The sequence below is a fragment of the Heteronotia binoei genome, chromosome 7 (assembly GCF_032191835.1).
Source record: "Heteronotia binoei isolate CCM8104 ecotype False Entrance Well chromosome 7, APGP_CSIRO_Hbin_v1, whole genome shotgun sequence".
NCBI lineage: Eukaryota > Metazoa > Chordata > Lepidosauria > Squamata > Gekkonidae > Heteronotia > Heteronotia binoei.
The window spans coordinates 103,587,837-103,603,409 of record NC_083229.1 but is presented as its reverse complement, the minus strand read 5'-3'; the positions used below and the strand labels follow the sequence as shown (position 1 = coordinate 103,603,409).

The 15,573-nt window shown below is 43.8% G+C and overlaps 1 protein-coding gene across 3 annotated transcripts in view; it reads right to left on the bottom strand.

The window, feature by feature from the left end:
* The window catches only part of KIAA0319 (KIAA0319 ortholog), a 31,579-nt gene that overhangs the window by 2,125 nt on the left and 13,881 nt on the right, over window positions 1-15,573 (bottom strand). For 2 of the 3 annotated variants that reach the window (XM_060244130.1, XM_060244131.1), the window contains exons 10-18: window positions 15,096-15,219; window positions 12,646-12,775; window positions 11,850-11,998; window positions 8,272-8,423; window positions 7,310-7,448; window positions 4,621-4,780; window positions 2,058-2,200; window positions 503-625; window positions 48-138 (exon numbers count right to left, since the gene is read on the bottom strand). In XM_060244130.1, the coding sequence (XP_060100113.1) occupies window positions 48-138; window positions 503-625; window positions 2,058-2,200; window positions 4,621-4,780; window positions 7,310-7,448; window positions 8,272-8,423; window positions 11,850-11,998; window positions 12,646-12,775; window positions 15,096-15,219 (1,211 nt within the window). Of the gene's footprint in view, window positions 1-47; window positions 139-502; window positions 626-2,057; window positions 2,201-4,620; window positions 4,781-7,309; window positions 7,449-8,271; window positions 8,424-11,849; window positions 11,999-12,645; window positions 12,776-15,095; window positions 15,220-15,573 lie in introns of those variants that run through there. The other variant, XM_060244132.1, reaches the window with a different exon arrangement.

The following is a 15,573-nucleotide window of genomic DNA, read 5'->3' as shown; positions in this document are numbered from 1 at the left end:
CTACCTTTTTTTTTTTTACTTGTTATCCACATGGTTAGTATAATTACCTTTTGCAGCAACAGACACAGATCCAGACGGAAGCCACCATTATCACCATGAAAATGAAAGTAGACACCATTACATAGAGTATACTCCATTCTAGGGGAAATAAAACAATTTTGAAATAGGCTATTTTAGTTCACATACATTCAAGACAGCATGATGTACAGATCTGCTCTGTTCCACATCCATTCCCTGAGCAGAGGTCCATCAGTAGCTATTAGGCACAGCTTATCATTGGAACTCTCTGTCTGCAACAGTGATGCTCTGTATTCTTGGTGCTTGGGGGGGGGGTGCACTTGGAGGGCTTCTAGAGTCCTGGCCCCACTGATGGAGCTCCTGATGGCACCTGGTTTTTTTGGCCACTGTGTGACACAGAGTGTTGGACTGAATGGGCTATTGGCCTGATCCAACATGGCTTCTCTTATGCTCTTAAGGCTTCATCCACCCCCTACTAACTCACCACAATTACTTTCTCCATCATTCAGGTACCACTGTATCAGATTTTCCATCCAGAGTTGATAGCAAATGCAGCGCTTAGTGATGGGGTCACAGTGTCCATGTCCAGAGCATTTTAGAAGGCAAGCTGTAACAACAAAATGTGTAACTGTAAATACTGCATTGGTGTTTGGGATTCAGACAACAACATTCTGCTTTTGCACTTGCAAACTCAATGCCAAGGTAAACCTTTGCAATACAATGTGGATACTCCAACCAGTCATTCATAGGAAGCCTAAATCTAAGCTACTGTCAAGCATCTTGTTTCTTTATTGGTATGCCTGTATTGCTGACTGTATTTCTAATGTGTTGCACATCAAAGCCATGTAACCTCTTCCTTAGTTCTCACTAGTAGCAAATGCAGGAATGTCCTCTTTGAAGATAAGGCCTCCAGGAACACTTTCTCAGGCTCAGGTCTGAACCCAGGATGTTGCTAAACCGCAGTAATAGATAAAGTAGCAAGTGTGTGAATTTCACACGCCTGAGTAGAAATTCCTAAGGTATCTTTGATGTGCCCCCTTAAAGCTAGTATTCTTGAGTTACATTGTATCACTTCCAATCTGGTGCCTATCTGAGCACAATAGATTATCAAGAACTGGTTATTCAAAATCAAGAACTGGTTATTTTGAGATCTAATGCTTGACAGCTACTTTCTCATCTTGAATCCTTCATTTATTCATTCATAAACAGCTGCTTTAATAACCATCAAATCATTGGTTTGTTTAGGCGAATCCTATCTATTCTGGCAGGCACCGGCTCTCTGGGGTACTGAACCTTTCCCCCAACCTGTTGTTAGTCTGAAAAATACGTGCTCCTACCAGAGGTGGCCGAAGTTGTTTAACAGAGGAGCCACATAGAATAAATGTCAGAAGTTTGAGAACCTCAATACATGAATGTCAGATGTTTGAGAGCCGGAGCGGGGGAAGGAAGGAAGGAAAACAGATCAGGGTAGGAGAGGTGGAAAGAAATCAACTTTAAATGCATTTTCCAAGCCACTGGCTGGCTTGGCTTAGAGAAGTGATTTAAAGAGAGAAATATGGTGTGGGCTCTGAGAGCCACATAATTATGTGTGAAAGAGCCACATGTGGCTCCTGAGCCACAGTTTGGCCACCCCTGGCTCTACCACTGTACTACAGAAGTATTTTTTTTATTATTATAAACTAATGAGACTCATTGTGGGTGGAACTAGAGATGTCCTAGAGGTGATTCATTTTAACCAGGCTAGTCTGTAATTCAACCTCCAGGGTAGAATGTGTGACAACAATCCCATTGGCAATGGTCTACAATAAACTTTAATTAACTGGAACATTTGGCAGTGGCACACATGATTCCCGAGTTCCTTCTTGTATGGCTCAAACCATCCTATTAAACAGTAAAACTTAGGAACGTCACCACAAACCTTAAATTACAAGAGGAAATATATCTAAATACACAAGTAGCACCTAAATACACACACAAATATACACTGTGTCGCTGTCTTAGTACTAACACAGACCACTGGAAGTAGCACAAAGACATACCAGCCGTGTCAACACGAAGCACCTTAAAAAGCAGGAAGTCTGGCTTTTCTTTCGAGAGCTGCAAACGGAGCATCTGTGCCACATCTGAAGCCTTTATTACTCTGACAGGATACCCCTTCTGCACGTAGAACACAATAGCTGTGCTGGAGAGAGGAAGAGCGGGATAAAATTATGGAGCTGTGATGGCAGCTGTCATATAAGCCATGTAGTAAGACCAGGGTTCTATTCTCTATAAAATCCAGATACTTTGCCCCAATAGGCTAATGTCTGTACAACAAATCTACCTGATGAGTAAAAAGGCACAGTTACAACATATTATAAGGTTTCTCTTGTTCTAGAGCAGGGATGTCAAACATGTGGCCCAGGGGCCGAATCAGGCCCCTGGAGGGCTCCTATCAGGCCCCCGAGCAACTGGCTGTCATCTGCTTCCTTCTCCCTATCTCTTGTTTCCTTCTGCATCTCAGCTTGCTTTGCAAGGCTTGCTCAACTGCACAGGAGCTACAGAGCAAAACCTCTATTTTCTCCATTGGCTGAGGCTCCCCCTTGGGGAGGAAGGGAGGGAAGGCAGAGCTTGTTTTTCCAGGCTTTCTCAATCACACAGCACAGCTACTGAGCCAAGCCTCTCTTCCTCCTATTGGCTAAGGCTCCTCCCCCACCAGTCCCCTGGGGAAGAAAGGAAAGAGCCATATTTGCCCAGTTCCCTGGATCCCATGGGAGAAATACAAAGAAAGCATCTTTAAGACCAATTAGTGCTAATGTTTTAAGTATGGTTTTAAAAAATATTTAATGGTGTTTGTCTGTGTCCTGTATAGTTTTTATCTCTGCTACCTAATCTTAAATAGGTACACCCATGGCCTGACCCAATATGGCCCAGCTCAACCCAACATGGCATGGCCCAACAAGTTCTCATTTATGTCAGATCCAGCCCTCATAACAAATGAGTTCGACACCCCTGAGAAGCTGCAACACTGCATTTGCACACAGGAAAAAAAAAAACCTGGATTATTTTTACCTTTTGTTGGTTTAGGACAGCCTAAGCCCTGCTTCTGGTCGAGCACATTCATCTGGCATTGTCAGGCGCTGTTCAACTCATTGAAATACACTGGCTTTGTATGAGTGGAAGGCACCTCACATCATGAATACCCCTGATAGGTGAGAGAAAGACCACCTCTGCAAGCAGAAGCAAAACTTAGGGTCCAAACCATAATCTTGGTCAGAAAATGAAGCTTTCCCCAGTGACTAGGCCGCTCTCACATTTATAAAGCTGTGGGTATTCCAAGCATCCCTCTCACTGAAGTGCAGGCTGGCTGAAAAGTCATTCAAAAAAGTATTCTTAACAATCCCTCATAAACAACAGCTTCCACTTTAGCAGTGACTAGAAGAATTTTAAAAAAAAAAAAAAACAATTGCTACCTTCGTGTTTTGCACCTGTCAGGGGTACACACGAAGCCATTATGCCTGTCCACTACCACCACTTCTCGCACACATCACCAAACTGAATTTCATGGCTTCCAGGCCAAAGCCAAGAGGGGAGGGCACAGCTACACGCTTGAAAGCACTCGCTGCCACAAGCCTTCATCCAGCCAGTCTATGGGAGTATGGGAGTGTGCATGTATCATGCATTTATGTGCGTAACAGCGCTTGGCAGGGCAGGGAGGGAATTCTTGCCTCTGTGTGTGCATCCAGATGCTACCGCCTAAAAACAGGGAGTGGGGTGAAGTCCTGAAATTGTCACAGCACATTATGTAATGTGTAGTTCCACTCCTATGCAAACTGCCATGAGGAAGTTGTGAGCTGGTGACTTCAGCAAACACTCTGCTCTTCGCAAAGTTCTTCAACAAGCAAACCCCAATTAACAGAGTACAGTACTTGTAACCTTAACAATTTATGGCAAACTTTTCAAAATCATAGCTTGGTTTGTCATGTCAGGCCATGCTTTTACGTGCCTTATAAATGATACAATTCATTCTTGCACATGTGGGCAAACTGATATTCACCTAGTTCCCATAACCACAATACTCATCACAAGAGCTTGTTTTTGTAGAAAAAGCCCAGCAGGAACTCGTTTGCATATCAGGCCACACCCCCTGATGCCAAGTCAGCTAGAACTGCGTTCCTGTGTGTTCCAGCTCAAAAAAGCCCTGCTCATCACTAAAATGAAGCTTATTGGGTTGGAGCCAACCAACTTTTCCTCTCTGTCTCAGTCAACCCCCCTGTTTAAGTCAGGTCCTGTCACACATAGCTTTTGTCCATGGAGGTCCTATGATCCTCTGAGCAGCCTTTGGAGGTATAAGGGGACCCCTCCCTTCATTGTCACCAGCAATGGGATCCAACCCTCTAGTCTGTAGTAATTTGGGATATTTTTATCTATCACAATTTCTCTCCAAGGAGTTCAGGGCTCATGGGGCCCTCTTCCTCCATTTTATCCTCACAGAACCTAGTGAGGCAGGCCATGCTGAGAAGAATGCATGGCCCACAATCACCTAGAAAGAGTCAAACTCGGGTCTCAAAAGTCTGAGATTCTAGCCCCTACATTACATTGGCTCTCCATATGACTTTGTACCTGATATCAGAATAGGCATGTATCTTCTGAACTTTAATGTCTGACTCTAAGACATTCAGCAGCACTGCAAGCTGTCGCACAAGCGTGCCTTTCTGTTGCTCAGTCAGCTGGCCAGCTCCCACTTGCAATATCAGTTCCACCAGGCCATTTTTCTTAGGGTCTGAAAAAGCAGAAAATGGCAGACTTCTTTCAGATCATGGCAACATTCTCTTCATAACATTTCCTGTGACTGCCAGAAGCAGGAAATAATAATTTAAAAACAAGGAAAATGCACATTCTGTGCATAAATGCATCATGTATTGAATAATAATTGTACTCTCAGATACAGCATGTTCTGGCAAAGAGATCTTCCCCCAGAAACTCTACGGCTTCACTCCTCCTTGCAAATGTACATGGAAAATATTGGTTAAGCTACACTTAATGATCCAATTCATCAAGAAGAAAGGAACTAAAGGAGCAAGGAAGGGGAGAAACAGAGGATAGGGGAGCAAGAAACAGAGGATAATAAAATTCAAGGTCAGACTGGCAGACTATTCAAATGCATACTTTGTACTGGACAGAGAACATAGTCAACAAGGGACTCTTCATTCTGTTGCTTCTGCAAACCTGAGGCTAATTTATAAAGGCAGGCTGAGCAGGCACAACCAAAAACCTTCTGACGAAAGAGCTCAATGAGCTGCTGTTATGTTTAAATGGTGCTTCTGGTTTCTGCACATGTAGTGTTAGCATGTCAGGTATCAGCAGTCATGCTGGCCTTCTAATGATGCCAACCATGTGGAAACTCACACCAATAAAAGTGTGCTGCTTGTGTTTAAACACCCAACATCACTTTTAAATGAGGCCTACCGTTCAAAGGACTAAGATGGACAAAGTCCCGGTCATCACAGCTCACTAACGAACAGGAATGCTAATTGACCAACTAAGCAGCCCAGGGAAATACTGTTCACCACTTTGGGGTCAGGCAGCAATTTTTCTCCAGCCCAGTTTGGCCAGAGATGCCGGAGTGGGTTTTTTGCCATCTTCTGGGTGTGGAGCAAATGTCACTGGGGGTGTTGGGGGAAGATATTTGTGAATTTCCTGCATTGTGCAGGGGGTTGGACTAGATGGCCCAGGAGGTCCCTTCCAACTCTATAATTATAAGAAAACAGCATACAATGGAATAAAATAATAAAAAACAGAACAACTTCCAAACAAGCCACAATTTGAACATTTTCACATTGTTAGTAACATAAAGACAGGAAGCAGGCCTTGTTCCTATTCCTTTATGCTTATTAAGATGATGTGTACCCTCTGGGGCCCTTGGGTAGCAAGCCATTATTCTACCTACACCAGCTGCACCACAGCCATTCCCAATTCCTGCTATTCCCAGTGGCCACCATCTCCACAGTTTTATTCAACAATGTTATGACACAACTCATACAATTTGCCAAGAAAACATGGCAGCCAGAAAGCTTCTGCTACCAGCATAGTGTAGTGGTTATGAGTGGTAGACTCTAATCTGGAGAACCGGGTTTGACTCCTCACTCTTCCTCCCCATGAAGCCTGGGTGACCTGGGACCAGTCACAGTTCTCTCAGAACTCTCTCAGCCCCATCTAGTTCACAAGGTGCCTGTTGTGGGAAGAGGAAAGGAAGGCAATGTTAAGCTGCTTGGAGACTCCTTTGGGTGGAGAAGAGCAGGGTATAAAACCCAACTCATCTTTTTTTACCATGAGAGCATTGAAAAGCTCAACTTGTGGTAATTCCATTTTATCTATCGAACGCCTCCAAGAAGTTTAGGGGGATGTACAGGATTCTCCCTTCTCTTCCATTTTATCCTCAACCACCTGAGAGGCAAGCTCAGGTGAGAGAAAGCGACTGGTCCATCATGCTGGTAGCAGAAGCTTCACAACTAAATGAGGATCTGGACCCAGGTCTCCCCAGTACTAGATCACCACCAACTACTACACCACCACCACAATGCCAGGAGCATGTTAAGAGGAGAAAGCAGACTTTTAGCTGGGGAGTGAGAGAGAGGGTTTGACTTTTTCTGCAGGCTCCTGTTAGAGTCACCCCTTGCAAAGAGGTTTCATGCAGTATCATCACTCCCTCAGGGACCTGAAAATCCAGAGAAGACACCAAGGCTTCTGAGAGTACTACACATCTGCTCTTGATGCCTGCCTTGAGTAGTAATGGAGATTCAAACTTGAGTGAAACAATCATCAACTTTGGAATCAATGGGAAATCCCACCCCACCCCCAACACACACACATGCACAGAAGCATGGAGCTAAGACTGCACAGACAACAGCATCCTAGCCTAACAAGACCTTTGTCATATTGCCTATAAGAGAGAAGAAACTGGGTAGAATGCAGAGTGTAAGCTATAAATGCCCTTTTACAACAACAAACACAAGCCTTCATTGGCATACATCCGATTACGAACAAGGCAAAAAAGAGATACAAAAATAACAAAACAAACCAGTCATATGCAGCTATACATTAGACAATCGATCCTGGATTACCATACTAAAGAATAAAGCAATCTTTTCAGTTATTTCAGATGACAAATCATTCAGAAGATGGCATACCTTTGCAGCATCTGAGCAACATGTCATATTGAGCAGAATTGGGTCTAGAAACCTAAGACGTACAGTATCATATTGGGAACAGTAAAGAAGAATGAGACAAAATGCTCTTTTAAAGATCATACCAGGCTGCACTTCCACTACAGCGGTGTCAGTGTCTGAATCTCCTCTGCCATCGGTGACTTTCAAGTGAAACGTATAGATCCCTTCCACAAGATTGGTGACCTGCAATACTGCTTCGTGGTTTGAACCATGTATCACATCCTGCAAGAGTCAAGCTTCAAATTCATTTGAACTCAAGAGCAATCATTTTACAGCTGCCTCTAATCTTTTACGGTACTTTCCCACACCACAAAACAGCTGCTCATCTCTTCCTCAAATCCAATTGACCTTACTAGATTCAAACATGCGTATCAATGCAAATAAGGGGTAAAATATTTGAAAAGATTAATTTAATAAGTGGCAATATGAAAAGAAGGAGCCCCATGGCGCAGAGTGGTCAACTGCAGTCCAAGCTCTGCTCACGACCTGAATTCAATCCTGGCAAAAACTGGGTTTCAGGTAGCTGGCTGCAGGTTGACTCAGCCTTCTATCCTTCCGAGGTCACTGAAATGAGTACCCAGCTTGCTGGGGGTAAAGGCAATGGCAAACCACCCCTTTAAAAGTCTGCAGTGAAAATGTCATGATGCGATGTCACCTCAGAGTCGGAAATATCTGCTGCTTGCACAGGGAACTACCTTTACCTTTAATGTGAAAAGAAGGAGCCTTGTGGCGCAGAGTGGTAAGCTGCAGTACTGCAGTCCAAGCTCTGCTTACAACCTGAGTTCGATCCCAGCAGAAGCTGGGTTCGGGTAGCCGGCTAACGGCTGACTCAGTCTTCCATCCTTCCGAGGTCGGTAAAATGAATACCCAGCTTGCTGGGGGTAAAGTGCAGACGACTGGGAAAGGCAATGGCAAACCATCCCGTAAAAAGTCTGCCGTGAAAATGTCGTGATGCCACTTCACCCCAGAGTCAGAAACAACTAGTGCTTGTACAGTCTTTACCATGAAAATATCCCTTTAAGAGTTCAGCTCTAAATAGACTTACTCCTGCAGCTGGACTCTGACCATCCCGAGTCCAGAGATAGGAAACAATTCCTTGGTCATCCGTAGACTGTGAACCATCCAAAACAATAGTGTTATTGGGAAGAACAAGAACATGCTTGCCTCCTGCATAAGCTTGTGGTGGGCGGTTGCTTTCTAAACAACAAGACAGTAAGAAAGGGAGAGTTTCATTCTTTGAGAAAAAATAAAAACAAAATGAAAATTATAAATTACCCCCAAATGTTTTGCTCCGTATAACTCCAGATATAAAAAGCGTAAGGGAGACATCAAAACAAACACTGAAATAGTTTCTGTTGAAAACAGATGGCTATGGGCCACTGAGCAACATCCATCACAGGAAGCTAAACCATGACTCACAAGAGTCTCCTCTTAGGCCTGACCTAGTTAGCCCAGGCAAGCCCAATTGTGTCAGATCTTGGAATTTAAGTAGGGTCAACTCTGGCAAGTACATGGATGGCAGACCTCCATGGAATATCAGCAGTCAGGAGGACAGAGGCAGGCCTTATTCAGCTACATCTCTGAATATTCTCCAGGCCCACTGGTAGGAGTCAATAATCAGAAGTCGCCATGACTTCCAGGTGCAGACATGCACACACTATTTTTTTTAAAGTCTCCTCTTAGAACCAAGGCAGACAGAACACAGGCCATGATCCACCACCTGGCCAGTGATCAATTTCAGGCAGAACACATAGTGCTGGAATTCTTACAAAGAGGTCTGGGCCAGATGATATTTTCATGTTCTTAAACAAAAATGCATACACAAGATTGCTTACAGCCTATATACTTTAACTATGTTCTTGTGCACACGCTCTAGCTTTGTAAGTTTCAAAAATGTCTGCACAGGATTGCTTATTGCCTATACTTTAACTATGAAGAGTTATTGTGCACACACTCCAGCTTTGTAAGTTTTATGCATAATCGGGGGACTAAAGGAAATTGTATTTTTTTAAAGTAGACCACAGAAGACTCCAGGCAGCCCATTCCTCTACATATGCCCGCTGCTGACCCAGGAAGTTTCTATTCCAACTTTCACAGCCAAAGCTGGCAGAAATACAGAGACTCCTTATCACCTCATTATCTCTAGAGCAATCCACAATAGCTGTACAACAGATGATGTCAGACTAAAGAACTTGCTAATTGGAATCCTCTCTTTCTTGCCTTCTTGGTATGCTGCCAAAAAGATGGTAGAGCCAATGGACAAACTGACTCTGTTTAATCTGCCTTGAGTCCTAGTGAGAAAGGCAGACTACAAATAATGTAAATAAATACTGATACAAAGGAGCCTGGGACAGTGCTGCCATATAACGGTCAAATGAAGGCAACTGTGATATGTAATAACTGGGGCAAAAAAAAAAAAAGGAGACAAGCACAGCCAGGGTGGAAAGCAACACTGTAGGTCAAGGAGCAAAAAAATGTACTTCACAATGTAAGCATTCTTCCAGAGGGCGTAACAGAAGAAAACAAAGAGAACAAGAGGCTATACTCCAAGGAGAATAGAATGCTAATTCCTGAAAATGCTGCAGCACACAGGCTGGGAGGCAACGTACTATATCCCATGGATCTATTTTGCTAATGGTCAATCTTTTATGCTGTGTAAGGTGCCTTCCTCCACCACATTTGAGCCTCCTGATCAGGGAAGGATCCTTGAAAGGGGAGGAGGGCCACCACCACTAATGGAATGGAAATGCAGGTGGGAAAAAGAAATGCAACAAAAATAGAGATTCTGATAGCAAGAAAAACAGAAACTGGCATGGCACATAATTTTATTTTGAACCTGCATATTATACAATTTTAACACACAACTTAAAAAAAACATTAAGAACTACATTACACCAACAGCAGGAGGTTAAAATATTGTAATAGGATTGGGAAGACCTAGGTCCAAATCCCTACTCTTCCACAACCTGAAGCAAGTCACTATGTTGGATCCCAAAGATCTGTTCCACTAGCAATGGTGCTTTTCTCAGGCACAAGGCACTCATTTCCTTGACCCAAGGGGCAACTTGATAAGAAAAGCTTGTTGCATCAAGGAAAGGCTCTTTGTGCTGGGGAAAAGCACCACTAGTAGCAGCATGCAGCCCTGTGGCGCAGAGTGGTAAACTGCAGTACTGCAGTTGAAGCTCTCTGCTCATGACCTGAGTTCAATCCCGGAGGAAGCTGGGTTCAGGTAGCTGGCTCAAGGTTGACTTAGCCTTCCATCGTCAGTAAAATGAGTACCCAGCTGGCTGGAGGGAAACTGTGGATGACTGGGGAAGGCAATGGCAAACCACCCTGTAAAAAGTCTGCCGTGAAAACATCGTGATGCAACCGACGTCACCCCAGAGTCAGAAATGACTGGCGCTTGCACAGGGGACTACCTTTGCCTTTTACCTTTTTTAGTAGCGGAATGGATCTGGGGAATCCAGTCCATCATCTCTCAGATTAGCCTGCTTCACAAGCTGCTGTGAGAGCAGAATGGGATGGGGGAGAACACTCTGTATCAGGAGTCCCCAACCTTTTGACCCTGCGGGTACCTTTGAAATTCTCCCACATCGTGGTGGGCACAGCCACAAAATGGCTGCTGCAGCTTACTTCAGTCACACAGTGAAGGTCCTTGTGCCATGATGACAGCTGCTACCAAAGCAAACATTTAAAAATCTGCACAGCCCATCAGAAGCCTGGCTGAAGAAATGCCCCATCTGGCCCCAGCCACTTTCTAAAAGCACTTGGTGAGCATCATTATGCCCACAAGCACCACAGTGGGGACTCCTGTCTGTAGACTATCCTGAGCTCTTTGGAGAACAATTTATTATTCCATCCTAATAAATACATGACAAGATTAAAAACATGCAAACAAAAAATCAACATACTATAACATAGTGGGTTCAACGTATGGAAGAGACAAGGTAGCAGTGATCATAGCTCTTTATTCAGTTACAGCATGGTAACATCTGAACTATAAGACTGGTAAACTGGGGGCAACTATATACAGTCCTGGGTTCCTGCACTAGGATGCCATTGGATTGTTTGAACCAGCAGGGGGCTTATGGTTGGACGAGGGCAGCAGGGATTTGGATCCTGCTGCCCATTGTTCCAGAGTCCCCAAGCTTAGTCCTTAAGGTTCCAATGAGCCAGACAGGAACACTGGTAAAGAACATGACATCCACATCCACAACACATACCATCTAGCCTGAAAAACTTTGTTCAAAAGAAGACACTTCTGGCTAGCCTCTGAAAAGTACAAGGAAGTCCTAAGTTGACGAGTAAGACACTTATTAGCAGGGCGTTTTTTTGAGGAATGCAGTTCCGGCTGGCTTGGCAGCAGAAGGTGTGGCCTAATATGCAAATGAGTTCCTGCTGGGCTTTTCTCACAAAAAAGCCCTGTGAAACAATGGAGACATCAGGAGGTATAGCCTAATATGCAAATGAATTCCTGCTGGGCTTTTTCTACAAAAAAGCCCTGCTGATTAGTAATAGGAGCAGCAGAAGGGCAGATCAATGTCAATTACATGTATTTCATTCCTACATCAGGATTCAGCCACAAGCCCTAAATCCTTCACATGATGAGGTTACTGGGTTTACCTTCCTGTACAGTCACAAAAAGCGTCGTGCTGCTGCTGAGTCCTTGACTGTCTTTGACTGTCAGTCTGAAGCGATATGTTCCAGCCTGGAGACCTGAAATGGTTGCAACTGCGCTGTTGACATTCTCCATTTGCAAAGAGGTTGGCCCGCTTCAAGAGAGCAAAAAAAAGAAAAGAAAAAAAGCCATAAACCCAGATTCTGATTGAACTCATTCAGATTCTTATGCAAAGTTAAAACAGAATGTTTTAGCCTAATGCACCCTTGCATGCTCCTGAATGTCTCCTCCAAGGCTTTTTCTTCCAGAGCCCACAGGAGGGGAACTCCACCTGGGCTGGCCAGGGCTCCGGCTGGTCCAACCCACCATACGGCAGTCACATGCTCCCAGGCCAGGTGGTGTGGCCTAATATGCAAATGAGCTCCTGCTGGGCTTTTTCTACCAAAAAAACCCACTGGCCCCCTTCCTCCCAGGAACGGTGGAGGGGGGGAGGCAGATCTCAGGCTCCTGTGGACAAGGTCAATGGGAAAATCTCACTCCATGGGCAGAAGTTTTTCACCCATGGAAATGTTATTCTGGATTGAACCTATAGCCACTTTTTAAAAAGCAATCAATTAGTTTGAAAGATCTGTTAAAATCAAATTGTACTTGATTTGCTCTGTATGAACTCACTACAAACAGACCTCTCCTGATCCCATATGCAGGCTTTCAAGTTCCTTCCCTTGGGTTTAAGTTGCTAATCCATTACCATGTGCACACGCCGCTGAGTACATTCAGAGACAAAAGCCTCCAATTAAATACCTGATATTCTCCCAGTGATAATAAACAATGCCTAGATCATCAGTACTCTGGCTTCCATCAAGAATAGTGCTTTGGACAGGAAGTGTTAACTCTTTATCTGGACCAGCCACAGCTCTTGGAGGGCTATTTTCTGTAATGAAAAACATCCAAAAGAAAACGACATTCCCTAGTCAGTCAGTTGCTGGCAAAGGTAATCAATCACTAAGCAAGATGAGGTTTAGAGTTTAGCACTGTATGCTTACATGTTGCCACTGGTTTTTCACAGTGCAAAACATATATATATGACAAAGCAGAGATTGTCTGTTCAAATGCTGTATTAAGAGGACTGGGGAAAGAACTGGATATTTTAAAAGAGGATGCAATACAATCAACAGAGCACAATTTTCCTTTCAGCAGGACCAAAGCCATTTCACAGGGCAGTGGGTATACATGTGAGGAAGAGGTATTAAAAACATGTACTGTCTTTGACTATTGTGAAGACTTGGGGTGGAAGGAGCAGACACTAATATATTTTTGGCAGCAAAAGCCCCCATTCAGCCTAGAGCCATTGTTTTCATGACAGTAGCATGAATTGATTTTGGGATTAATAGAAGACCACTGGCCATACCACACTTCCTTGTCACACCACAAAAGCACAACTGTGAAAGAGGCCAAAGTAATATTTATTTACTGGTCTGTCAGTGCTTGGCACTATTGAAAACTAGCCACTACTGAGGTAAATTTTGATGGTGTTCCTCAGGGATCTTCACCCTTTCTTGGTAAAAGCCAGTATAACCTTTTCTGTCCTTAATACCAAGAATAGAAACTGAACGTAACAAAAGTAAAGCTTATTTTACAGCTGGATGCACAGGATCACTTTTAAAGAAATGTAACCTATTGTGAGATAGAGAAATGGAGATATGCTCTCTATTGTGTCAAAATGGAGATAATGCCAATAACTGCCAGACCTCGCAACAAGGAATCTCTCACAGAGAGAATGAGACATGTGCTGTGATAGCTCCATCCCACTGCTTACTCTGTCCTGTAGGAAACTCTGGATGTCCAGGCAAGCAAGCCTTTGAATATGAGTTCTTTCATAGTGAGAAGATGGGGATGGAGTACAGCAACTAATCAGTTAAACCCTTCTTACCTGCTATCACTGAATGCAACAGCACTATCAGCTGCTCTATGGCAACCAGGCTGCCTTGCAACCAGGAAAAGAAGCTACCAAAGACATCCATGCTAGGCAAAAACAAAGGGAGGAGAGGGTCTTTTTACAGTTATGACCCCTCTCATAGGGCTCCAAGATAGACTTAGGTACTGTGAGTATTACAAACTATTTCACAGCAAGGACAGAGATGAGCTTGGCACTAGGTTATCCCAGTGAGAGAGGAGACAGAAGATTGCCTTCTTGAGGTGGCTCAGAAAAGTGGTGATAATAGTCTGTGCCTACCACTATTTGTCCTGGTTGCTGAGAGAAAGCAGTTCAGACTCCTGCTCTAATTGCTGCAAGGAAATTTGGGCTGAAACCAGGACAGGTAGCAAATGGTAGGTCCACAAGGGGCCCCGGGGGGCAAGAGAACAGCTGCACATTGCCAGTCCTCCCTGACATACAGTCATCATCATTTTATTTATTTTTCTATTCATACGTTGCTTTTTTGGCCAGTCTCCTCAAGTGATTCTCAACGTTAATAAAGTACAACAATTTCATTAAAAAGCAGTACAAACCACAACAAAAATGTAACCACAGAGAGCAATGGGCAAGGTAAAAGAAAAACAGAATTTAGATCATGAATATCCAAAACAAATCCTCTCACACAGGAAGGCCAGCTTGGTTCCTCTTAGCAGTAGGGAAGGGGGGAACTGAAGGGGTGATCTAGGAAATGGACTTCTTCTGCCTTCCTTCCTTGGCTCTTGCATACAGGTCAGTAGGCAACAGAACCACTGCAGTGGCTGACAGGCCAGTCTGCATATCCAGGGTCCAGGTATATGTGGGTGACTTTGGTTCCCTCCCTTCTTTCCACAGCTCTCTCACACAAGATGATTCATTTAACTTGGCCACAGAAGTGGCACATGCAGTATGAGCAGGGGTCATTTTGTTGCAGGAGCTCCTTTGCATATTAGACCACACACCCCTGATGTAGCCAGTCCTCTATGAGCTTACAAAAAAGAGCCCTGTAAGCTCTTGGAGGATTGGCTACATCAGGGGTGTGTGGCCTAATATGCAAAGGAGCTCCTGCTACAAAATGACCCCTGAGTATACATCTTCAGACCATTAGGCTGGCCTCAGTGCTCAACAACAGCTGAATCCACTGAAGGTGTATGTCTGGCTGGTGGGTTACCTCTCCATTCTATCCTGCACCCCTGTCACCCAGGAGGATTAAAGGACCAATGAAACTTGTTAACTTATATACATAGCTCCTTAATGTATGGATTTTCTGTGAAGTCAAACAAGCTTCAGATTTGCCTACCTGGCCTCACAATCACCTTGACTTCAGCTGTGGACCGCTGTTCCGCAGAATCAGTAACAGTCAGCTGGAACATGTAATTTCCTTCTTGCATTGCAGACAACTGGAGGTACGGAGTCTGCATTCCCTATGTAATCATGGAGGGGAGGAGAGAGAAAAGGAAACCAAGAAATAAGAAAAGTGTTAAGAGTAAAACATTATCCTTAAACAGAAAACTGAAAACAAACACAACTTTTAAATCATCCTAATAAAGGACTATTGTGGACCATTTAGTTCTAACAAATGAATATCTAATCTAAAAATGGGTCTAAAAGAAAAGTCATAATTCCTATTTGTTGTTCCAAAACAATTTTAGAATAATAATGTGCACCAATATGCAACTCAACTTTAAGAGAGTTAATCAGTAAAACTCCTGCTAAGGCATGCCAAATCTCAGTCCTCTTGGAACATTCCCCAGTATTTCAGTGTGGTTCACTCTGCC